This window comes from Tauraco erythrolophus, chromosome 4 (genome assembly GCF_009769465.1).
Source record: "Tauraco erythrolophus isolate bTauEry1 chromosome 4, bTauEry1.pri, whole genome shotgun sequence".
NCBI classification, from domain to species: domain Eukaryota; kingdom Metazoa; phylum Chordata; class Aves; order Musophagiformes; family Musophagidae; genus Tauraco; species Tauraco erythrolophus.
Window position 1 is genome coordinate 14,009,700 of NC_141468.1, and position 19,777 is coordinate 14,029,476.

The following is a 19,777-nucleotide window of genomic DNA, read 5'->3' on the forward strand; positions in this document are numbered from 1 at the left end:
GGGGGCAGAGCCTGTTGCCGCTCACTTTCCAGGAGAGGCTGGGGGAAAGGGTGGTGTATCATGTGATGTTTTCATGAGACTGACAGCTGGACAGAAGGTACCAAGAGCTTTTCTAACCATCAAAACCTGAGAGAATAATTTATTTCAGGAGACAAAGGGTGCTGTATGTCTGGGTTGTAGAAGCTCCAGGATGAAAGATTAAAGATTCTTTGAATATTCTGAAATATCCCTCCTTAGAGAGCGTTAAAGACAAGCTGCAGGAGACCAATACAATCAGGAACATCACAGACATGTCAAGCTATAATGAGAAAGAGCCAAATGCATTCCTGGTGTAACACTGCCAACATTAGTGGATACTCACCAGGGGACAATTTGTCCCATTTTCGTTATTAGCACCGTCTGTAAGAGCTGTTTGCCACCTTCTGGCAATACATCATTTCAGACAAAAAGTGGAGGAAAAAAAAGTAAAGCACCGTATTTTTTATTTAATCAAAAACTCTTTGATTCCCTAGGAAAATAATTCTGGGATGGTATGAAAACAGCTACTTAGACATTTCAGGAAGTGTTTCATTCAGACTAACAGAAGCATTCAAAGCTTTACTATATTGTTAATTATTCACATAATTTGGAAATTAAAAAAGCATTGAGATTTTATTATACTTAAGTAATAAAATGTGATGTAATTTTTACTCTTAATATTACTATTAAATAAATTAATAGTAGTAGTTTATGGTTAATTGTATGTGATGACAAATCCCACACTCTTGATAAACTACTGAGCAATTATTTAAAATATGTTGATGCAAAAGTAGAACCCAGTAACGAATCCGAGGTCTGATCTCTCTTGACCTGAGATCTTGGCAGAGCAAATAAGCATAGCAAGACTAGATCTGACAGAATCTTAGAAAGGTAACCAGTGAAAAATCAGTATTGCAGGAGATAAACTTATCGGTAGGCTGAGCTCTTTCCTCTGACTTAGTACCTAGGCAATGCTCAGAAAATAAGAGACTTAGAGAACTCCCTTCTCCATTAGCAGTAAAGCCAAGTTGCACTTGCTAGTGGTTCAGACATAAGCCATCAGCAAGGACTGGATCCAAGTAGAGGACTAGGCTTTAGTTAAGAGACAAGCAAGCAGATAGCTGAGAGTAGTACTCTCATTTCCACTCCATTAAACATGCATAGCAAAGCAAACAACTCCTGTATGTGGCAGGTCTACCTCAAACAAAAAAGCCTTTAAGCAGAAAAATTCTGCTCCTGGTGTTTTCCCCTTGTCACTCTTCCTCCAAAAAGACTGTGTTCATCTCCTACTTGTCCTCCTACACACTCAAGATCTTGTGTCTGTGGTGTCTCTTACTCAGTTTGCAATTTACTCCTTGCCTGGGAGTTATGCAAAACAGGTCGTAGGTGAGTCATTCTTACACATCCTTTGAGAAGTGCCGCCGACCTGCATACCAGTAGCTCGTGGAAACTAAAAGCCACCCAGAAAACACCTACTAAATTACACCAAATCAAATGCCATCACAGTGACAGATTATAGTGCTGCTCCCGGCTCATTTATCTTGTCTAAATTAGTAGGTCAAGGGAGATTTTCTCCCTTCAAAGAAGGGATGAAGGCATCTATTAGCCTTCAGTGAGATGTATTCCTGTGAAAAACAATTTCTGCCACAGTAAGAACGATATCCATAGTGACAAAGTCAAAAACAAATTTAAAACTACATAGTCCCTGAATCTCTCCTGCAGTTTCAACCGAATGTGATATCCTTCACTTCTGCTTTTAAGTTGTTTGGGCATTAGTAGTTCATGCTCTATTAAGCAAATACTGTCTTCAGTTCCTCCCAGAGGTGAAGGGAGAAAAAAGTAAAATCGTAGCTCTGTCTCTGGTTTAGTATTTTTGCTTTGGAATAACAGACAGTAAAAGTAGGTTATGTTCACACTTAACATGTAGGTTTTATATAGAGCTTAAGAATTGTAGAAAAAAATATTTATTCAGAAATATTAATAACTTTCTCCAAAATGCAGCTATAACCTCAGAATAAGTATAAACAGAAATCATTTAGTTGCTTTACAGAATAAAATTTTACATTTTTCTCCTGTTTATATTCGCTATGGAAAAACAATCATTTTAGCGCTGGTTGAAAAAGTCCAAATGAACCCTTATGGCTTGAACACAGCTCTTTAAAAGGTTTTTCTTTTGAGCAACAAATTGCTTACCATACTGAACGTTGCTCTACTGTAGTAATTTTGGTATTTTCCCATAGTGTTCAAACATTAGAGGAAAGTCAGTTACAATACCCTCACATCAGCATTCTCCTCACTAGCCTGTGACATACTGCAACACTGTCTTGTTGACCTTAACGTCTACTGAGGCTGAGGATGACTTTCTACATAATTTCATTTCGTTTGAAAGAAAAAACAGGTTAGGTTGGGTTTTGGTTGTCTCAGATTGAAGGCACTTAAACCTTACAGAAAGCCATTTTGTCAAGTTCTTACGTGCAGGTACTATATTGCCACAGAATACGAATGGTAGTTTTATTTCATGGCAGCTTTTTCCCCCAGCCACTGGACATACAGCCTGTACAGGTGCCTTCCCAGCAAGAAGGAACAGAATTTTAAACAAACTGCAGCCAGTGGCCCATCTGGGGTTCTCCCAGAGCCAAAGTTCCCTTCCAGCTGTGGCTACGAGTCTTCTTGCTTAGTTGGTCAAGTTTTCTCTTTTTTTAGGGTTTTCTGGGGGAGAGGAAGAAGTCCAGTAATGCCTGTAATATTGCATGGTCTAGCTTATAGATATCTATATTTATATATCATTACATGTAACAAACATGTTTATTCACTTTTATTGAAGTAGATTCTAACCCACTACGATTTCTCACTGCAACATTTTATGTTTTTTTCCTCCCATCCAAAAAAGAAAATAGAAATAAAAAAAGAAAATTGTCTAAGGGAACAGTCCATTAATAAATCAGTTCTCTCGTCTCCAGGGAATAAAACAGCAGGCCACTCGCCTCCAGTCGTCCTTCCCTGAGTGTCCCACAAATAACTGGTACAATATTGCCCTTCATGGCCCATAAAAGCCGCGAGAGGTGTTTGCCACCTTGATTTTGAATGGTGGGCACCTGGCTTGTCCTCCTGGATGAGGAACAGCTGATCTGAGCATAGTGGCACGTTTTGCACAGAGGCAAACTTGTTACCCGAAAGCATCTTGCTGCTCCCAGCTATTTGATGTTTTTTCTGGTGTGCAGCTGACGCTTCCCAAAGTAACCAGCTATTTCTGTAGCTTTAGATGCTCTCAGAGCCTTGCATGAGATCTGGTAATGGCCCACAGCTCTTCAGTGCTGCTCAGTGACAAAACACCATTTCATGGACAACTGGGAAAGAAGATTGTAGTTAAGTCAAATACCTTGGCCAAGCCAAGGCTCGGCACCACCTCTGCCCTGGGGAGGTGTGATAATGCCATAAAAAGCACAAACTTAATTTTCTAAGGCCCAAGGTGGCTTGTTTAGTGCTAGCTCAGGTACCTCCCAGCTTCATACTGCTCAGCAGAGACCAGGCATAGCTTTAGAGAATCGGGCACAGTGACTTGGACCCCATGCACGGTCCCTGATTCAAGTGTTGGCCAGAAGGGGATCCCCTGGATTTCAGATGTAAAAAGAGACAGGGTAGGGTCTGTGTCTCCCTCGTCAGGCACAGCCTGTGGTCCTGCACTCGTGGGGAGGTGCTGAAGAGCAGAAGTAAAGCAGCCCATCGAAGCAGATGCTTTTTGTAGGCAAGCTCCTAAGAGCTAATCACTCTACATGCATGAGCCTTCCTTTTATTTCTTGCTCAAGTGCCAAGCAGGGAGCAGATGGTACATTACTCAGCCTTAACTGGAGGGTAAGAAAGTGTGATTTTAAAAAAAAAAAAATTCAGTTGAGACCCTCAGCCCATTTAGATTCCCAGCTCAAAGTTTATTTGTCTTATACAGAACTTGTACTTTCTCCCCTCTCAAATGCTAATCCTCTCCACACATATGCTCATTATGCAAAAGCATATGACAAACACCATCTGGGAAAATAAATAGCTCCTCAGCTAACTGCACTGCTCCCTCCCTTTACGTCACCCACCTCACTATTGTCTCTCCTATTTTTATCTGCAAGACAGCAATCACTCAATCAAGCTATTAACTTAAAAGTGTCGTCTCAGTCAAGCAAGCTGCAGATCCCAGGCTGGGCACTAAACCCATTCCATTTTTCGAGATGATATGCATCCTCATGATAATTTGAAGGCAGCCATAGCACAGAGAAAAATAAATGTATCTTTTAAAGGACAGTTGATATCACTGAGAGATACTAGTCCTGACCCGCAGAAGTCCATGCTTGCTTTTCAGCTATAAGGTTACATTTTCTCCCCCCATGAAATATGCAGCTCTTGCCACAAGTTCCACCTCGTTTCCATGGATCCCTGAGATAGTCCTTCATCTCTGACAGATTATTGCTCATACCGTTCAGAGCCAGGCAATGGTGCTAAATAGGGAATGACATTAGCCAAGTTCAGTGATTTCTCCAACCTCCATGTAGATGGGTAAGAATAGGAGTCGTGCTGTCATTAGTTATGATGGATTCGCTGTCTGCTGGAACGTTAATCAAAAGAAACGAGGATCGCGTATGCGAAGGAAAGGCATCTCGGAATATTCTGTTTTGTAACAATGGATCAGGAAAATCGTCATGATTCAGCAAAGGAGATGTCTATTTAGCTAAATTAAACAGGCTCTGCACAATCCAACCATATTGTGTTGAGGCTAAGTAAGCAGGAGAAATTCAAAATGCACAGCCAAGAGACTCAGCGGCTGACGCTGTCATATAAAGGCAGAGCTTTGTAAGTACCCTGCAAGAATTGTGGGGCCATAAACACTGCAATATTATATCTGTTTAGAAAAAATATGAGACAGAATTCAATGATGACCGTATCTGAGCTACAAATTCTTGTCAATTATTATATGCTTGTAGGGACATGTTTAATAGATGGCAGAAAGTCCTTCTCATTTGTCCTCAGAGACAGCGCTGATATTGCCCAGCTAAGGAATCCATTATACGGCTACAAAAGAGGCAATTTGATTTCATGAGCACGTGCCTTTATTATTTTAAGAATAATTTAATGTCGGCAGAGGAAAACAGAATCTATATGAAAAAAGACCGAGGTTTTCAGCATTTGCAGTTACCAGCCCTGTGATTCTTGCTTCTCCTGGATTTTTTTTTTGGGGGGGGTGGGAGTAGGGTGATTATTTTTGTTTTCCTCCCCATTGACTCCCCTGGGAGTTTTGCTTCATCGAAGGCAGAGTTTAAGTCTTGCGTTCCTAAGACAGAAGAGTTTAAGTTTGGTATGTGGTTTGGGTGTTGATGTTGCTCAGAATAGATATGCCTGTGCAATACACGCTCCGTGCTGCCGAATACGTCCTTAACTCCCTTTTCTTTGTTGTTACAACAGACGAACCAAACTCCTGGAGTGCTCCCTCTGCCACCTCCCCAGGTCTGCCGGAAGTAGCTCTTTCCCTCGATGACATAATCTCACCATTATCTTCATCACACATAGCCCCACCCTCTGACCCTTCTCACCAGATAAGCCCAGAGGCAACATGGGATATCAAGAGAGAACATGATGTAAGGAAACCAAAGGAGCTTTCGGTGAACGGTCACAAAAAGAAAAGGTTAGGAGAACAAAGAGAAAGGTCAGCAAGTCCTAAAAAGGTAGACAGGTCAAAGCATGAAGAGGCTTCTTGGAAAGGATATTCGGAAGGCAAAAATAAGACCACTGATGGTGGCAGGCCCACCTCAGAAAGCAAAGTGGTGGGACACAGCATAATGATTGAGGCTGGCGCGAGAGAGCACGTGTGTGCTGGAACCAGTGATGAACAGTTTGGGAGGCTGAGGAAGCCAGAAAGCAAGAGAGGAGGACCTCTTAGCAAAAAGGAAGATCACACATCCACAAATACCAGTGAGAAGAAGTCAGCTGCGGCATCCGACCATGTCAAGCTTGATACAGGTGCTACCAAGACGTACAGTAGCAACCGCTGCAGCTCACCTGGAAGCGATATGGACCACAGCCAGAGGGACCCTGATGGGAAACCCAGCGAGTTCCCCAGGAAGGGACATCTCCACTCCATTAGCACTCGCAGCACCAACACCACAGTTCGAAAGGCAACGGTCTCCCCAGGGCCGTGGAAAATCCCTGGCTCAGATAAGCTACCTAGCGTCCTGAAGTCTGGTACTTCTGCCATGAGCAGATAAGCAAGGGACTGTTGCCCTCTAACTGTCTCAAACTGACGCAGAACATTCTTCTTAGTTTTTGTCTCACATTGGTTTGTTTTAATTTATTTTAACTATCACACATATACACAAAGCATTGAGGAATGAAAACATTAGTGTGTAATTCCATGACGATGTGCACAGTACCTAATAAGTTCAAACGCATATAGTCAACACGGAGATTTAAAATCGACCCTAAAGTCCCCAGTTCCACTTCAGGGACTTTGGCAGCTATGGAAGAAACCAAAACAATATGAAGGACAGTACATCAGAGAAGGATAGTGCAGTGTAGCTTTAGCATTTTTTTTTCCCACTGCATGAAGGACTTGGATTTCATTCAAACTTTATATCGAGAAACTGGAACAAGTTAGAGCAATCACAAACTGGAACATCGCCTTAAATAAAACTGCACGGAGCAAGCTAAACCCGAGAGAGGATCTTTTCATGGAGCTAAAATGTTGTAAATAAATTGTTCTCAACATATCTAGACAGGGGTTAAAGGGTTTCTTTGAAGCATTGTTTGGAACTGTACACCCATGACACGTCTCCACTGTTAATGCTTTGGGATAGTCCACGTGATACCCTGTAGCATAGTTCACTGGGCGCTACGGGAGGAGTGGGGAATCCAGTGGATTAGTTTCTGTGATACCATTTCTACTGCCATTTTTGTGAACAAACCATGTTTCTGTACATTGGAAAGGAGTTAGGGTGGAGTTGTGTTTGCAAATTATTCTCAAAAGCGATTCACTACAGGTTCCCCAAATCCTGCGAGGTAGCACACAAACCAATTGGTCAGGCTCAGAACCCAGACATCCGCGAGGCCCTTGCAATGAAGGGAAGAGTGCTACAGAGAAAAAGCTGCAGTTTCCTTAAGGAAAGGCCTTTCCCTCCGTCAGAAAACAAGAGCTTCACTTATCAACAGTGCTATGTTTCATACACATCTACATTCGGTTAGGACACTCTCACCTTTCATCCCTCAGTTTGGCAGAGCAGGTGCCTTCCAGGCACACAGTAACAATAATTAGACTGGTTTCTGAAATGCAGTTGTTGGTGTCCTCATTCAGTAAATTCGATATTTTTCCATTTTTAAAATGGTTTCCATTTTATCATTTCTTCCCTACCTCCATTTTTTTTTTTTGTCTTTTTGTTTTTATCTTTCTTGCTTGTCTATTTTGAATTTCAAGCCTTAAGTGCCAGGTAAACATTCCAGTCTGCCTTCACAGGAAATAACTCCGAGTTCAGTCAATCAGTCATTATCTTGTTTCAAAAAGATGCGTGTGTGTCTGTGTAAGTGTGCATACGCTTATTTGTCTGTCAAAATTAAAACAAAATCCTGGGCAATAATACATTGGTAATTTAAAAAAAAAATCATAAAGCTAAGTACTGTCAAAAATTTGTATTTAAAAATTATTGTTCTCTAGCAGTCTTAGTTCCTCACATGCTCTGCTGAAAAATTAGATTGAGATTGGCTTTGTTCCAAGAAATTAGCACATTACTGTATGTCTCAAACATTGCACTGGACTGAGAAATTTATAGGCATGTTTCTTCCTGTCCAATTATTTGAAAAGCCTCAAGTCAAGGATTTTGCAGCTTTCAAAAAAATTTTTTTTAGAAAGAAAAATCCATTTATAGTTTCTAAAAAAGCACAAGTCCATGTAGCTGTTTATAAAACTCTTATTTAATGGAGAAAAAAAAAAATCTTTATCCCCTGAACTAGAATACAATATAATTTGCCATTAATTTATTGAATCTGATTTTGGACAACGCTTCTGTAGTGTAGATGCACGTCCCAGTATCTTATTTTTATGTATAAAGAAAGCAAACAATGAAATCTGAAAAACAGTTGAGATTATGCTTGCATAAACTCTAATTTGCACAGTTCACAGCTACTCCTTGTGCAGTAATTGCTTTATGCGGCTGTAATCGATAACCTGTGAAGACAGCACATCATCTAAACCCCATTCCAAATAATATTTCTGTGTAGTGTTAGCTGTGAATTTACCCTGTACAGCTCTATCTCTATAAATATAATTCCATGTATTAATAGTCACAGAAAGGCTGTAAGTGAGCAACTATTTTTATGAAACGCACCACTATGGATAAATTAACTTTTACAGAAATCTTGTTTACTGTATGATATTCTAAACCACTGTCAAATAAAATATATATCCAAAAATCTTTTTTTTTTCAATCGTACATAGTCTGTGTTAATTTTGAGTAACAGGCTTCAGTGTTACACTGAGAAACAATCGTTTACATGCATACGAGTAAAATTAATTAACTACTGCACAAAAAAAAAAGAGAAGGCTCCATTTCGATTTCTTCCTCCAAAGAGGGATACAATTTATAAATATACATGGAGGTGACCAAACTAATTCTGTATAGGCAAGTTAAGGTATATGAGGCTGCACAGATGCAGAGAAATCTCTCCCTTGATGGGGAAGCCCGAACTCCTATTCTCCATCCAGTCCCAGGAGACACAGGGTGGTCGGACTCCCAGCACAGGTGGTCAGACTCCCAGCACTGAGACACAACTTCTGAGCATACACCATACATACAACAGGAACCTGGCAGCTCTAACTAGCCCTGGAGAGGTTTGTTTACAGGCTGAGTGAAGGGGACATGATTTGATTTCCAGTTTACTTTACAGAAACAATGTCTCAGAAAACATCATAAGGCTGTAAAAATAATGGTAGCCAGGCAGCCTCTTCTGGGGCTGAATCCATCCCTCACTGAACAGAATAGAAAAATGCTCCTTACCTTCAGTTAGGCAAAATAAATCACTAGTTTGCAGACTTTAGGCACAGTAAGATGTGCTGGCTGGAAAACTACCAATATTTTTCACACAAATACGACGTTTTAAAAATAAATATTTCCTCTTTCCTTAAAATAAAATTTTCTTTAGAAAATAATAATTTGCCTTCAAATACCCTGAGCCAGTTTCTGCAGAGCCTCGTTTTTCAGAAGATTAATGTTCCGTGTAAAAAATTTCAACCAGCTGAACTAATAACATCATTTTTCATTACAATAAACACATAACAAATTTGAAGCATCTTTAATGCTCCAAAAATAGTTACCACTAATACTTACCCAAAGGTATCACAGGGAGGTGTGCTGGAGCCATGTAGCCTCGATAGTATGTTACTCTGCCCAGTCTAACTTTTTCTGTTAGTAAGATGTCCTTTCTCTTTTAAACATATTAGTACAGCATTTGCACTGCATTGCCATTCTTATGACCCCTTTTTATCTTATTTTTTCATACTTATGCAATAACACAGGAAATTGGATGTTTATTTAGATGCTCCAAACTGCAATGCCTCAGTTTAGGGAAGCTTGCCTGCATGTGGTCAGCAGCGCACATTTGGGGAGAAGTTTTGGTAAAACCTCGGAGGCAGATGTTGGTGCAGCCCTTTTCTTAATTAGTGGCAAATGTTGACTCCGGGGTTAGCTCTCTCTTCAGGTATTTCTCTGCTCAGTAGCTTTAGGGAGTGCACACAAACTGCAGGGCCTGGAAGAGCAGGTCTTCAAACAAGTTTAATAAAAAAGTCAGAAAATTTAACAGCTCCCACAAGGTCTTGCTGAAGACACCATCTTTTCTTCCAGAAAGCTGTCAGACTGACAGCACTCTTCATTTAGGTACCACAGAGCACAGGCTGCGCTGGTTTCACTACACTACCCTCCCCTAAACAGGAGGGACGTTTGTAGCCCATATATCTACCTACTTCATGGCCTCGGTGATAAGACTGCCAACAATTTAGCACCACTGTGGATAGCTGTCTGCTAGGAATTGATGTAGAAGTTCAAGCACGGCCCATTTCTTATCTGATATTTTTCATAGCCCATCTGAATGTGCAGCCAACCACTGTTGCCAAGAATTTCTCATCTCCATCAAAATCAGTTTCAGTTGGATTTGTGCTCTCTCTGCTGGATACGAACATCCTGTGCTTAGTCTCCTCTGCATCCCAGCTGCCCTCAGCACCACCATATCTGTCCTGAACCTCTCCTCTTCTTTCACAGCTCCCCACTGCTTTTGTTCTTACTCCTAACTCTGGGATAAATCCTGCTGTCTTTTAGTGAATTGATTCTTCCATTCTCCATTTTCCCTTCTATCTTTCAGAACTTTGTCTTCCTCTTTTTTCCTCTTTCCTTCTGGTCCTCTCTCACCAGCTGACATCATCCGCTCCTCTCAACCTCTACCTTACACTCTTACCTTACCTCAACCTCTCAGCAGCTCCACATTAGACACCTCTGCTGAAAGGTGTCCTGACCAGTTACTGACGCTAACCAAGTCATTAACATACTCTTGGGCATCGTATAAACATACAGGCATACCCAACACCTTGTATTGAAGCCCGACCCAAATTATCTGCCTTGGCCTCCAGAAACCAGCAGCGGTTACTGATTAGGCATACTAACTCTACATGCAGCCAGTAACTCCCTTTGCAAGTACAAATAATGTTATTTCTTCAATGCTGCTATAGCTAGATGTCTGTAGTGATAATGATCCAAGTATTCAGGCTAGGTTTTGTGGCTGCAACATGCTATGATCTCTACTGGAATTCTCCAAATTCATTTTACAAAGGCAAGGAGAGGCAAAGCCACAGGCACATTTCTGTCTTACCTGCTACGCTCTTTGTGTACACCGCTGCTGCAGCAGAAACACGGGGCCAGAACTGCAGAGGTGTAAGTAGAAGAGCAGAACTCAGCTAATGAGGACGTCGCCCTCCATGTTTTTCCTTGCTTGGAGGGAAGCTTTGACGTGAAAGGGAAAAGTACCTTGGTACACTGCCATGGAGCTCAAAGTTACAGAAGGCTTTGGACTTGCCCAGGGATGACTGATCTCATTAGGGATTTACTTCACAGTTCACTTCTGTAAGTCTCCAAAAGAGTCTTTCCCTCTTTTGTCCCTTTGACACCTAGGATATTTTCCATAATTGTTGCTAAAAAGGCTACACAGGCAAGGCAGGCTGCCTGCTCTCATGACTAATAGAGAACTTGGAGAGAATTTCCATAGCTGTGTCACACAGGGCTCCCACCCCCACGTCTGTTGGACTTAAGAACTCCCAAGGCTATTTCTCCATCTATTGCATCAGAGCTGAACATCACCTTTACCTTCCCAGCTGTCATCAAAACAGTGAGCCTTTTTAATTAGCCATTACTCCCAAAGGAAAATCCAGTGCACCATCTGGACAGAAACATTTGTGCTTCAGGAGGGGTCAGGACTCAAATGTCACCCAAGCCCCTCGCTGCCCAACCTGCAGGTCCCCTGCTCGGTGCCCAGGACTGGCCTCTCCCTTGGAGCAACAGTCTCTTCCCACTGCCCAAATAAGTCCCCATAGGCTCTGCATAGACCGTCACCCTCCCATAGCCCGCCCAGGCATGCACAGTCCAGTCTTCCCAGTCCCTAAATATTGTTCTCAGTATTTCTAACAGCAATGACGTGATCACATGTTTCTCTTCAGAGCTGGTACCTAAGCTTACAGCAATTTTTTTTTTAAAATATGCCTTTAAGACACGGTAACATAAGCAATATCTCTGAGTTATGGCCAATCTAAAAATGATGTTCTCTCCTTTCCTGCCTTTAGTGTCTCTATGGCAATAAGTCACTCTGCCAGTTCAATTAATCGATAAGGAGAGTTTTGCTAACAAGGTACAAATATATCTCTTTTAAACAGCTAGGGGAATACCAGTGCACAAATACCCACACGGAGGCCTGGAGCACCACCTACCAATCCCACTCAGGAACTTCCTAAATATCCATGTCTGAGACGGGTGGCTGTCCCCCTCATAAGAAAAAAAAAAAAAGTGTTAAGGATGCAGACTGATACAGAAAGCTATTTATTGTTCTTCCACAAATGAACTGCTGTAAGTGTTTTAAAGGCAGGGTGTATTTAAACTGAAAAAGTAAGCAAGAAAGGGTGTAGTGAGAAAAAGGAGTGACAGGGCTTTCTGTGATGTGGCCGCTTGCTAACCTGCTCTGTTTTCAAATTCTTCAAGCTTAAAAATGAAAAAAGATGACCTATCAAACGTGAGAAATGCTGCAACAAAGTCCTGCAAGTTTTGGGGATAGCGAGAAGGGATATTCAGTGATTACACTTCTGAAAAAAAAAAAAATGAACTTATGTAAGTAAAAAGCCTAGTTAAACACAAGGAGAGGGATGGTGCCAGGGGAGAGGAGAGCACGCTGTCCTCTGCCCTCCGCAGGAGCTCCAGGCTGCCCTTCCACACAGTTTCTCCAGAGGTTGCAGCAGTGCTGAGCGGCCTCAGCATCGTGCTGGCGCTGCCATCACCGCCCGGCACCCGCAATTACTTCCCCGCAGTGTAGGAAGGTCAAGAATCGGACCCCTGTGATGCTTCTTTTCACCTCTGTGCCCCAGGACTGCTGTGTACCACCAAGGGGCAGCCTTATTGTCCACCCAAAGACGCTGTAGATGTGGAAGCAGTGGGAAGAGTAACTAAAACATGAAAGCCAAACCCAGACCTACGGTGAGAGCCCTGGTGCAGCTGCAAGTTGAAAGAAAGGATCTGAACAACCGCAGAGCCACAGCTACAGCAGGAGACCCAGCAGGAGTGAGGCCAGGGCACTGATGTCCTTCCGTCCCTCCCTTCCCAGTAAATTGGGGCCATTGCTGGCACTGAAGCCAGCTGAATTTTCACACTGCTTTTCTAACACTCTAGAAAAAAATGTAGGTTTCGCTTTCTGGATTACGCTTTGCTTGAAAGTAGTGAAAAACGACAAGCAATCAAACCAGGCCAAAACACCTTCCCCTGCCATCACCCAGGGTCAGGGCTGCCATGGCTCTGAAGTTTCTATTCATATGTCTATATGAAATCAATGAATTTTGGTGTTTGTACTTTCCCAAAGCAATTAAAAACTATGCCAAGAACTTTAACTAAAGTATTTAAAGAACCGCAATCCATAAACCAGAAAATTGTTCACCCTGTCACTAAACCAGCAAGTACAAAATGCTACATTTAAGTACCTATTTAATTCAGGAAGAAAATCAGACCTTTTCCTGCATAGTCCACAAAGCTCACCATGTACAAAACACCTATTTCAATTAGCTCTTCACTCACTACAGAAGTTTTTAAAAAATAAGCCCAGCAGGCAACATGAAGCATTGTAATGTGTGGGTACAGAATATTTCAGAGTGCCTCTCAAACCTCCAACATCACCAACAATATCGATTGATTACTCTTTTATATTACCCCAGGAAAGATGAATGTGAGCATGCGCCTTCTCCCAAATGACTCGTGTGTCCCGTATCCCTGGTCCTGCACAGCTTTTCGGGATGATTGCTGGTGGACATGTGCCCAGAACGACACCATGCCACGGCAGCTGCAGCTGGTCACGAAGCTTTTTGGAGGCACCTTCCCGTCCCACTTGCACACCAGCACTGCAGCATCCCCCTGCATCCCCCCAGCATCCCCCTGCATCCCCCCAGCATCCCCCTTCCCCTCAGGAGCTCAGAGAGCCATCCTGCTCGGCATCCAGCTGAGAGGGGGGCACGTCCCTGGGCACGCAGCACCGAGTCCTGCGCTGTGACACCACCCAACAGCCAGCACCCAGCAGTACCTGCCCCCAGGCTGGCTGCACGCCAAGGAGCAAAAGCTTCTTCCCTAACCGCAACAGTTCATCCCGTGATCCCGTTTTGGGGTGTTACATCCCCCTTAACCTGGCTGCAAATTCACTTTCCGTACTGATTTATAGCGAGGCACTGCTCCTGAGGGAGGGCAGCTTCAGCAATGGGTCTGCCCTGGCTTCACATCCCGAAACACAAGATAGGCTTCCCATTTAACAAAACCAAAAGAGCCCACCCCAGGCTCTGCTCTGGAGGATCAGCAGCCTCACTCCGTGGGCAGCCTCCTCCAGTGGCCTCTGCCCAATTCCCCTCTCCCTTCTCTCATCCTGTTCTCTTTATATGGAGCGTTTTCCATGCTGGTGTACAAATGCAAATGCAGCCTGAATTGATTCCCTTCCTGCCTTCCGTCCCCTGAGGTTAACAAGTAGGCCTCTACTTCACAGTTTTATAGGTCCTTTGTGTTCTTTGATTAGCAGCTCCTTCCCAGACTAAATGACTCTGAAATAAATTCAGAAGGTTTGATAGCTGGTGTTTTTAAGACTGATTGTTAAATTGTTTTGCAAATTACATAGAAATTATTAATATTTCAGCCCCACTTATAAGCACTACGATCCGTGAGGTTCATTAGCTCCAGCGAGATGCCAGCCAGCACCCTGGCCGTGAGGCTGGAGGTGACAAGGTGCCGTGTGCGGTGGGCTCTAAGTCAGACCTTCCCGCTTAGTTGCCCCTGCAATCCCCCTTGCTTATGCAGCTGCTGAAGTCCGAAGGGAGTAAACGATGGACCAACTCAGTGACAAATCCCCCCTGATTTCCCCATTTCAGGCATTTTCCACACACCAGGAGGACCCAGTAAATACTGTGCACAGCAGCAAACAGCTCTGCCACCAACCAGACCAAGGGCAGGCTTGCCTGGGGCAAACTACGCTGGAGACTCAGATGCTGATTTTCACCATCCATGTCTGGATTGCCTTCTGGTCACCTTGCCAACACAGAAAAGTGTTTGGGGACCTCCAACCCAGGACTGGCCATGCAAGTGTTGCAGGCTCAGATGGAATAAATGGGCCTCACGAGTCAAAGCGTGTGGTACAGGCTGTCACTATACAACAGTAGCAATTACTCTCACATCAAGCTACCAAGTGCAGGAACCTCAGCCAGCATAGCCTGAGGGACAGTAAGGAACTATTACATCTCTTTTACAAAAGATTGTATTGAAGTAATAGATAAAAAAGCAAAAAGGCAGTTGTAGCACGCGAAATATGAAGTGCGAATTGATCCACTCATTTTAACGGCATCTCTGACTCCCTTTCCTTGCAGTTAGAGACAGCCTTTGTCTGTCAAAAAGTTGTCCATGGCCAGCTTTTATAGGATACAGGAATGGTGGGAGCTGCTCTGTGGGCAAGGGGGAAAAGTTAGACAAAGTGGACTGCTGATGATCTTGCTTCATACCCTCGAACGTGGTGCAGGCGCCCATACACGCATCCGAAGCAGATAGGTGCAGGCAGCTCTGGTGCTGGGGCTGACTCTTCCTCACAGCCTCACCGCTGGGAAAGGACAACTTGGACGTGTGATCTTCATGATCACTCCATCCTGCAGCAAGCTTGCTGCTGGGCTGCTTGGGACCATGCCACTGGCATGCAGGGTATGCCAGCCGTGCTGACATGACCCCACCAAAGCTCTTCTGCTCTGTATACAGAAGTATTTATAGGCAAGAGAAAATAGACTTTCTAACCCAGTGCTGATGTTCTGAGCTTTAGCAGTAAGTATTAGTAGAAAATGCAAACATCATATTTTACTAAGGTCTTTCAGTAGAAAAGTGATTCACCAGCATAATAAAAAACATCATACTTTAGGAAGAAACGATTTTGTCCTTTAAGTCATAAATAATATACAGTCATAGAATTCTTGTAAGTATCTAATAACGCACCATTTTAAGATATTATTGTAAATTACCTTGTAAGTGTGCAACCTTAGAGAACTACCAGATATTTTATGGTGTCTAATGGAATCAAGGCATGAAAACACAGAATAAAACTGACACGGAAGGAACTACCAAGTCGTAAGAACTCAGATCACAGTGACAGAGTTACATGGACTGACCTACAGCCTAAGTAACCCAATGGATTTAATCCATAAACAGTAAAGAAAACTACAACTACATAAATCTATAAAAATAGGATTAGAAAATCAAATTATTTAAAAAATACTCAAACTTTGAGTCTTTGGCAGAGAAGAAATATCCTCCTCCAGGCTGATATCTGGTCAACCTAACACTAACTGAGGTCAGCTTCACAAGAATAAGACTTTCCAGCCAAGAAGTTCTGTAGTATCTTCTCTGTGTGTTCATTACGCAATGACTTTTTAATTAGCTTTCCAGTTTGAAACAGACCTTTTTGAGTTTTCCTATGTCTTCCAGCATGACAGTTAACTATTTTATAGTGGGTCACAGTCAAGAACTCAAAGGACACATAGCCTTAATCAATATTGAGGATTGGTAACTAAAGGCTAAGTCTATACTGTATAACAAGGAGCTCTGAAAGGACAAATGTAGGATGGCAGCAGAGGAACTCCCTAAAGGACGCATTATAGGAACAGGATGACACCAAGGTCACAAACACAAAGCACAAATTACCAATTAGTGGGCTCAAAAGGAATGTGAACTTAAAAGCTGGGAGGAACCTGGTTTTAGGGCATGGCAAAAAACACAACGTGAAATATCCTACATTGGGTGACAGCACAGACAAGAGGGTACAAAGGACAGTTATGGACCCTGCAAGAACTGGATCCAAGGAAGGAGAGAGAAAGGAACTGCTCCAGCACCATCTCCCTTGGTTAAGGACTCTACACATGATCAACATTGCTGCGTAACCGCAGTGGTTCCTCATCACCTCCGGCAGAGAAAGAGCTCTGCTGATGGATTTCCCATTTGCCACATTCTGCCACTGCAGCTCAGCAGTCGTCTCGATAAGGTTATCTTTTAACATATCACTGGGTAAAGGAAATCAGGATTTTAAGAGCAGTGTGTGCATGTGTGCACATGTTCTCTCTGCTCCAGCTTTCCTCCATGACATGGTGATGCTGCAGGGCTCAGGTGCACAACTAGTCATTATGGATTCAAGGCAAGTCCTCACTCCCTGTGAACATTTGTACAATATAGACCAAGTGAGACTGAGAATACTCAGTAGCCCAATGGTTAGGAAGATGAATGCTAGTGTCCCAAGTTCAGTCCCTGCTCCAGAGACTAATGGGATATGAATGCAGAGCAGGATTCATCTCATCCAAGTTTAGATATCTACATTATTGTTACTCATTCTAGGCTTTTTGCAAAGAAAACCAACAGGCACCTTTAGGAAGAGGTTTGTTCTGCACCTTTAGGATGAAATTAATTGTCCTGCAGAAGCACCTAAATCTTTCCATTGACTGGAAAGGGTGTGCAGGGTTACTAGCTCCAAGTCACATCTGACATCTCAATTTCTGGAGTCAGGATAGATAAATCCCTACTAAAATGTTCCCAGACGCCTTCAATTTCAGACATGTCCTGAGCATTTCTATAGGATCAAGCTGCATGAAGAAGATAAGAAGGAAAACCCTGAGGGTTCATCTGGAGCTATTAGTTATATTATCTGTGTGTAACATCTCCACTCAGATGCCCACAGTTGATGACGCAGGGACTCAGTCCCACGAGCAGTTAGAGGGTAGCTGAGCTCCAGTTTTGATGACCTGGGGCAGCTGAGAGAACTGTCACCAGCACTGACAAGGCAGGAAGGTGGCCAGCCTCTTCTGAGAAGCAGGACCTTGCTACCCCGGGAGTCCTGCCGAAACCAAAACTCCCAGCATCTGTTACTGCCCTCCCTGCTCTGCCTGCGCAGCTGCTGCTGGCTCCTGCCCCGGAGTCCTTTGAAGCAGAACACACGTGCAGCACTCAGAAAGTAACACAAAAGTGAAAAACTGTGGATGTCACAGGTTTGTAAGAACGAATATTTTGCAGTGCATCTAACTAGCAGGTAATTACCAATGTGTTTGCAAAAGTGTCATGTCAGTAACTGAAGGTCTCTCTTTCTGAAGTTCACATTTGCATCACAGAACCTGTGTGTCCTCGTCCCAACGGGATGACACTGCTTTGCACCATGATGTGCATTCAAGTGTCTAGGGACAACAGCTCAGCGTTTGGCGCCCAGCTGGTAGAGAAAAAATGCGTGTTTCTAGCAGACCATGCACGCGGTTTCTCTCAGAGTGCAATTCCTGCGTGGGTCATCACAGGTCCATCCTTTCAGGTGCTTTTGTCTAGAAACAATTAACACCTCTGTCCCTGACACATAGTCCACCATCCCAACTGTAACAACCTCAGGCTTGTTTACTTTTCCTTTCTGCAGACCTCCTGAATGATTTGATTATTTTGGTCTGCTTTTTTCCCTCCATAAATTGTCCTTATGATATTTTTTTATGTTTTAAAAGAATACTGGATGTTTTAAAAATTTAAGCCCAGGTCTCTCAAAGAAATAGGAGGAAGTCCTTACAGAATATAGAGGAAATCAATATCTGGGTACTCCCTTCTTCCTTTGGGGAAACAGAAACAGAAATTTTTTTACCTCATTACACATGTGGTGTGATTGGTGAGAAACAGAAAATGAAGCAGAACTCTCCTGCCCAAAGAGGGCAGGGCAAAGAAGATCTACACATGCACACACACATACACACAAAAACACATCCTGACAGTTGCACAAGCAGCCCTACCCAGTCACAGTTGTTCCAGTAAAGTCCGTGTAGGTATAGAATTGTAGAACGGTTTGGCTTGGAAGGGACCCCAAAGATCATCTAGTTCCAACCCCCCTGCCATAGGCAGGGACACCCTCCACTACACCAGGTTGCCCAAAGCCTCATCCAACCTGGCCTTGAACACCTCCAAGGATGGGGCAGCCACAACTTCCCTGGGCAACCTCTTCCAGTAACTCATCATCTCAGAAGGAAGAAGTTCTTCCTTAGATGTAATTGAAATCAACCCTTTTTCAGTTTAAAGGCATTTCCCCTTGTCCTATCACTACACTCCTTGTAAAAAGTCCCTCTCCAGCTTTCCTGTAGGCCCCCTTTAGGTAGTAGAAGGCTGATAGAAGGTCTCCCCAGAGCCTTCTCTTCTCCAGGCTGAACAGCCCCAACTCTCAGCCTGTCTTCCTAGCAGAGGTGCTCCAGCCCTTGGCTCATCTTCGTGGTCCTTCTCTGGACTCGCTCCAGCAGCTCCATGTCTTTCTTGTGTTGGGGACTCCAGAGCTGAACACAGTATTCCAGGTGGGGTCTCATGAGAGCAGAGTAGAGGGGCAGAATCACCTCCCTCGACCTGCTGGTCACACTTCTTTGGATGCAGCCCAGGATATAGTTGGCTTTCTGGGCTGTAAGTGCACATTGTCGGCTCATGTTGAGCTTCTCATCCACCAGCACTCCCAAGTCCTTTTCCTCAGGGCTGCTCTCAATCCATTCTCCACCCACCTGTACTTGTGCTTGGGATTGCCCCGACCCACGTGCAGGACCTTGCACTTGGCCTTGTTGAATTTCATGAGGTTCTCACAGGCCCATCTCTCCAGCCTGTCAAGGTCCCTCTGGATGGCATCCCTTCCCTCCTGCGTGTCCACAACACCACACAACTTGGTGTCATCTGCAAACTTGCTGAGGGTGCACTTGATCCCACTGTCCATGTCGCTAACAAAGATGTTAAATAGCACTGGTCCCAGTACTGACCCCTGAGGAACACCACTCGACACTGGCCTCCACGTGGACATTGCACCGTTGACCACAACTCTTTGAGTGCAATTATCCAGCCAATTCCTTATCCACTGAGTGGTTCATCCATCAAATTTGTGTCTCCCCAATTTAGAGAAAAGGATTTCGTGCGGGACAGTGCCAAATGCTTTGGACAAATCCAGGTAG

The 19,777-nt window shown here is 43.5% G+C and overlaps 1 protein-coding gene across 5 annotated transcripts in view; it reads left to right on the forward strand.

The window, feature by feature from the left end:
- Window positions 1-6,260, forward strand: part of MAGI2 (membrane associated guanylate kinase, WW and PDZ domain containing 2) — an 815,351-nt gene extending 809,091 nt beyond the window's left edge. For all 5 annotated transcript variants that reach the window (XM_086609697.1, XM_086609698.1, XM_086609701.1 and 2 more), the window contains one exon: window positions 5,461-6,260. In XM_086609697.1, the coding sequence (XP_086465823.1) occupies window positions 5,461-6,260 (800 nt within the window). The remainder of the gene's footprint in view (window positions 1-5,460) is intronic.
- The last annotated feature ends 13,517 nt before the right edge of the window (window positions 6,261-19,777 follow it).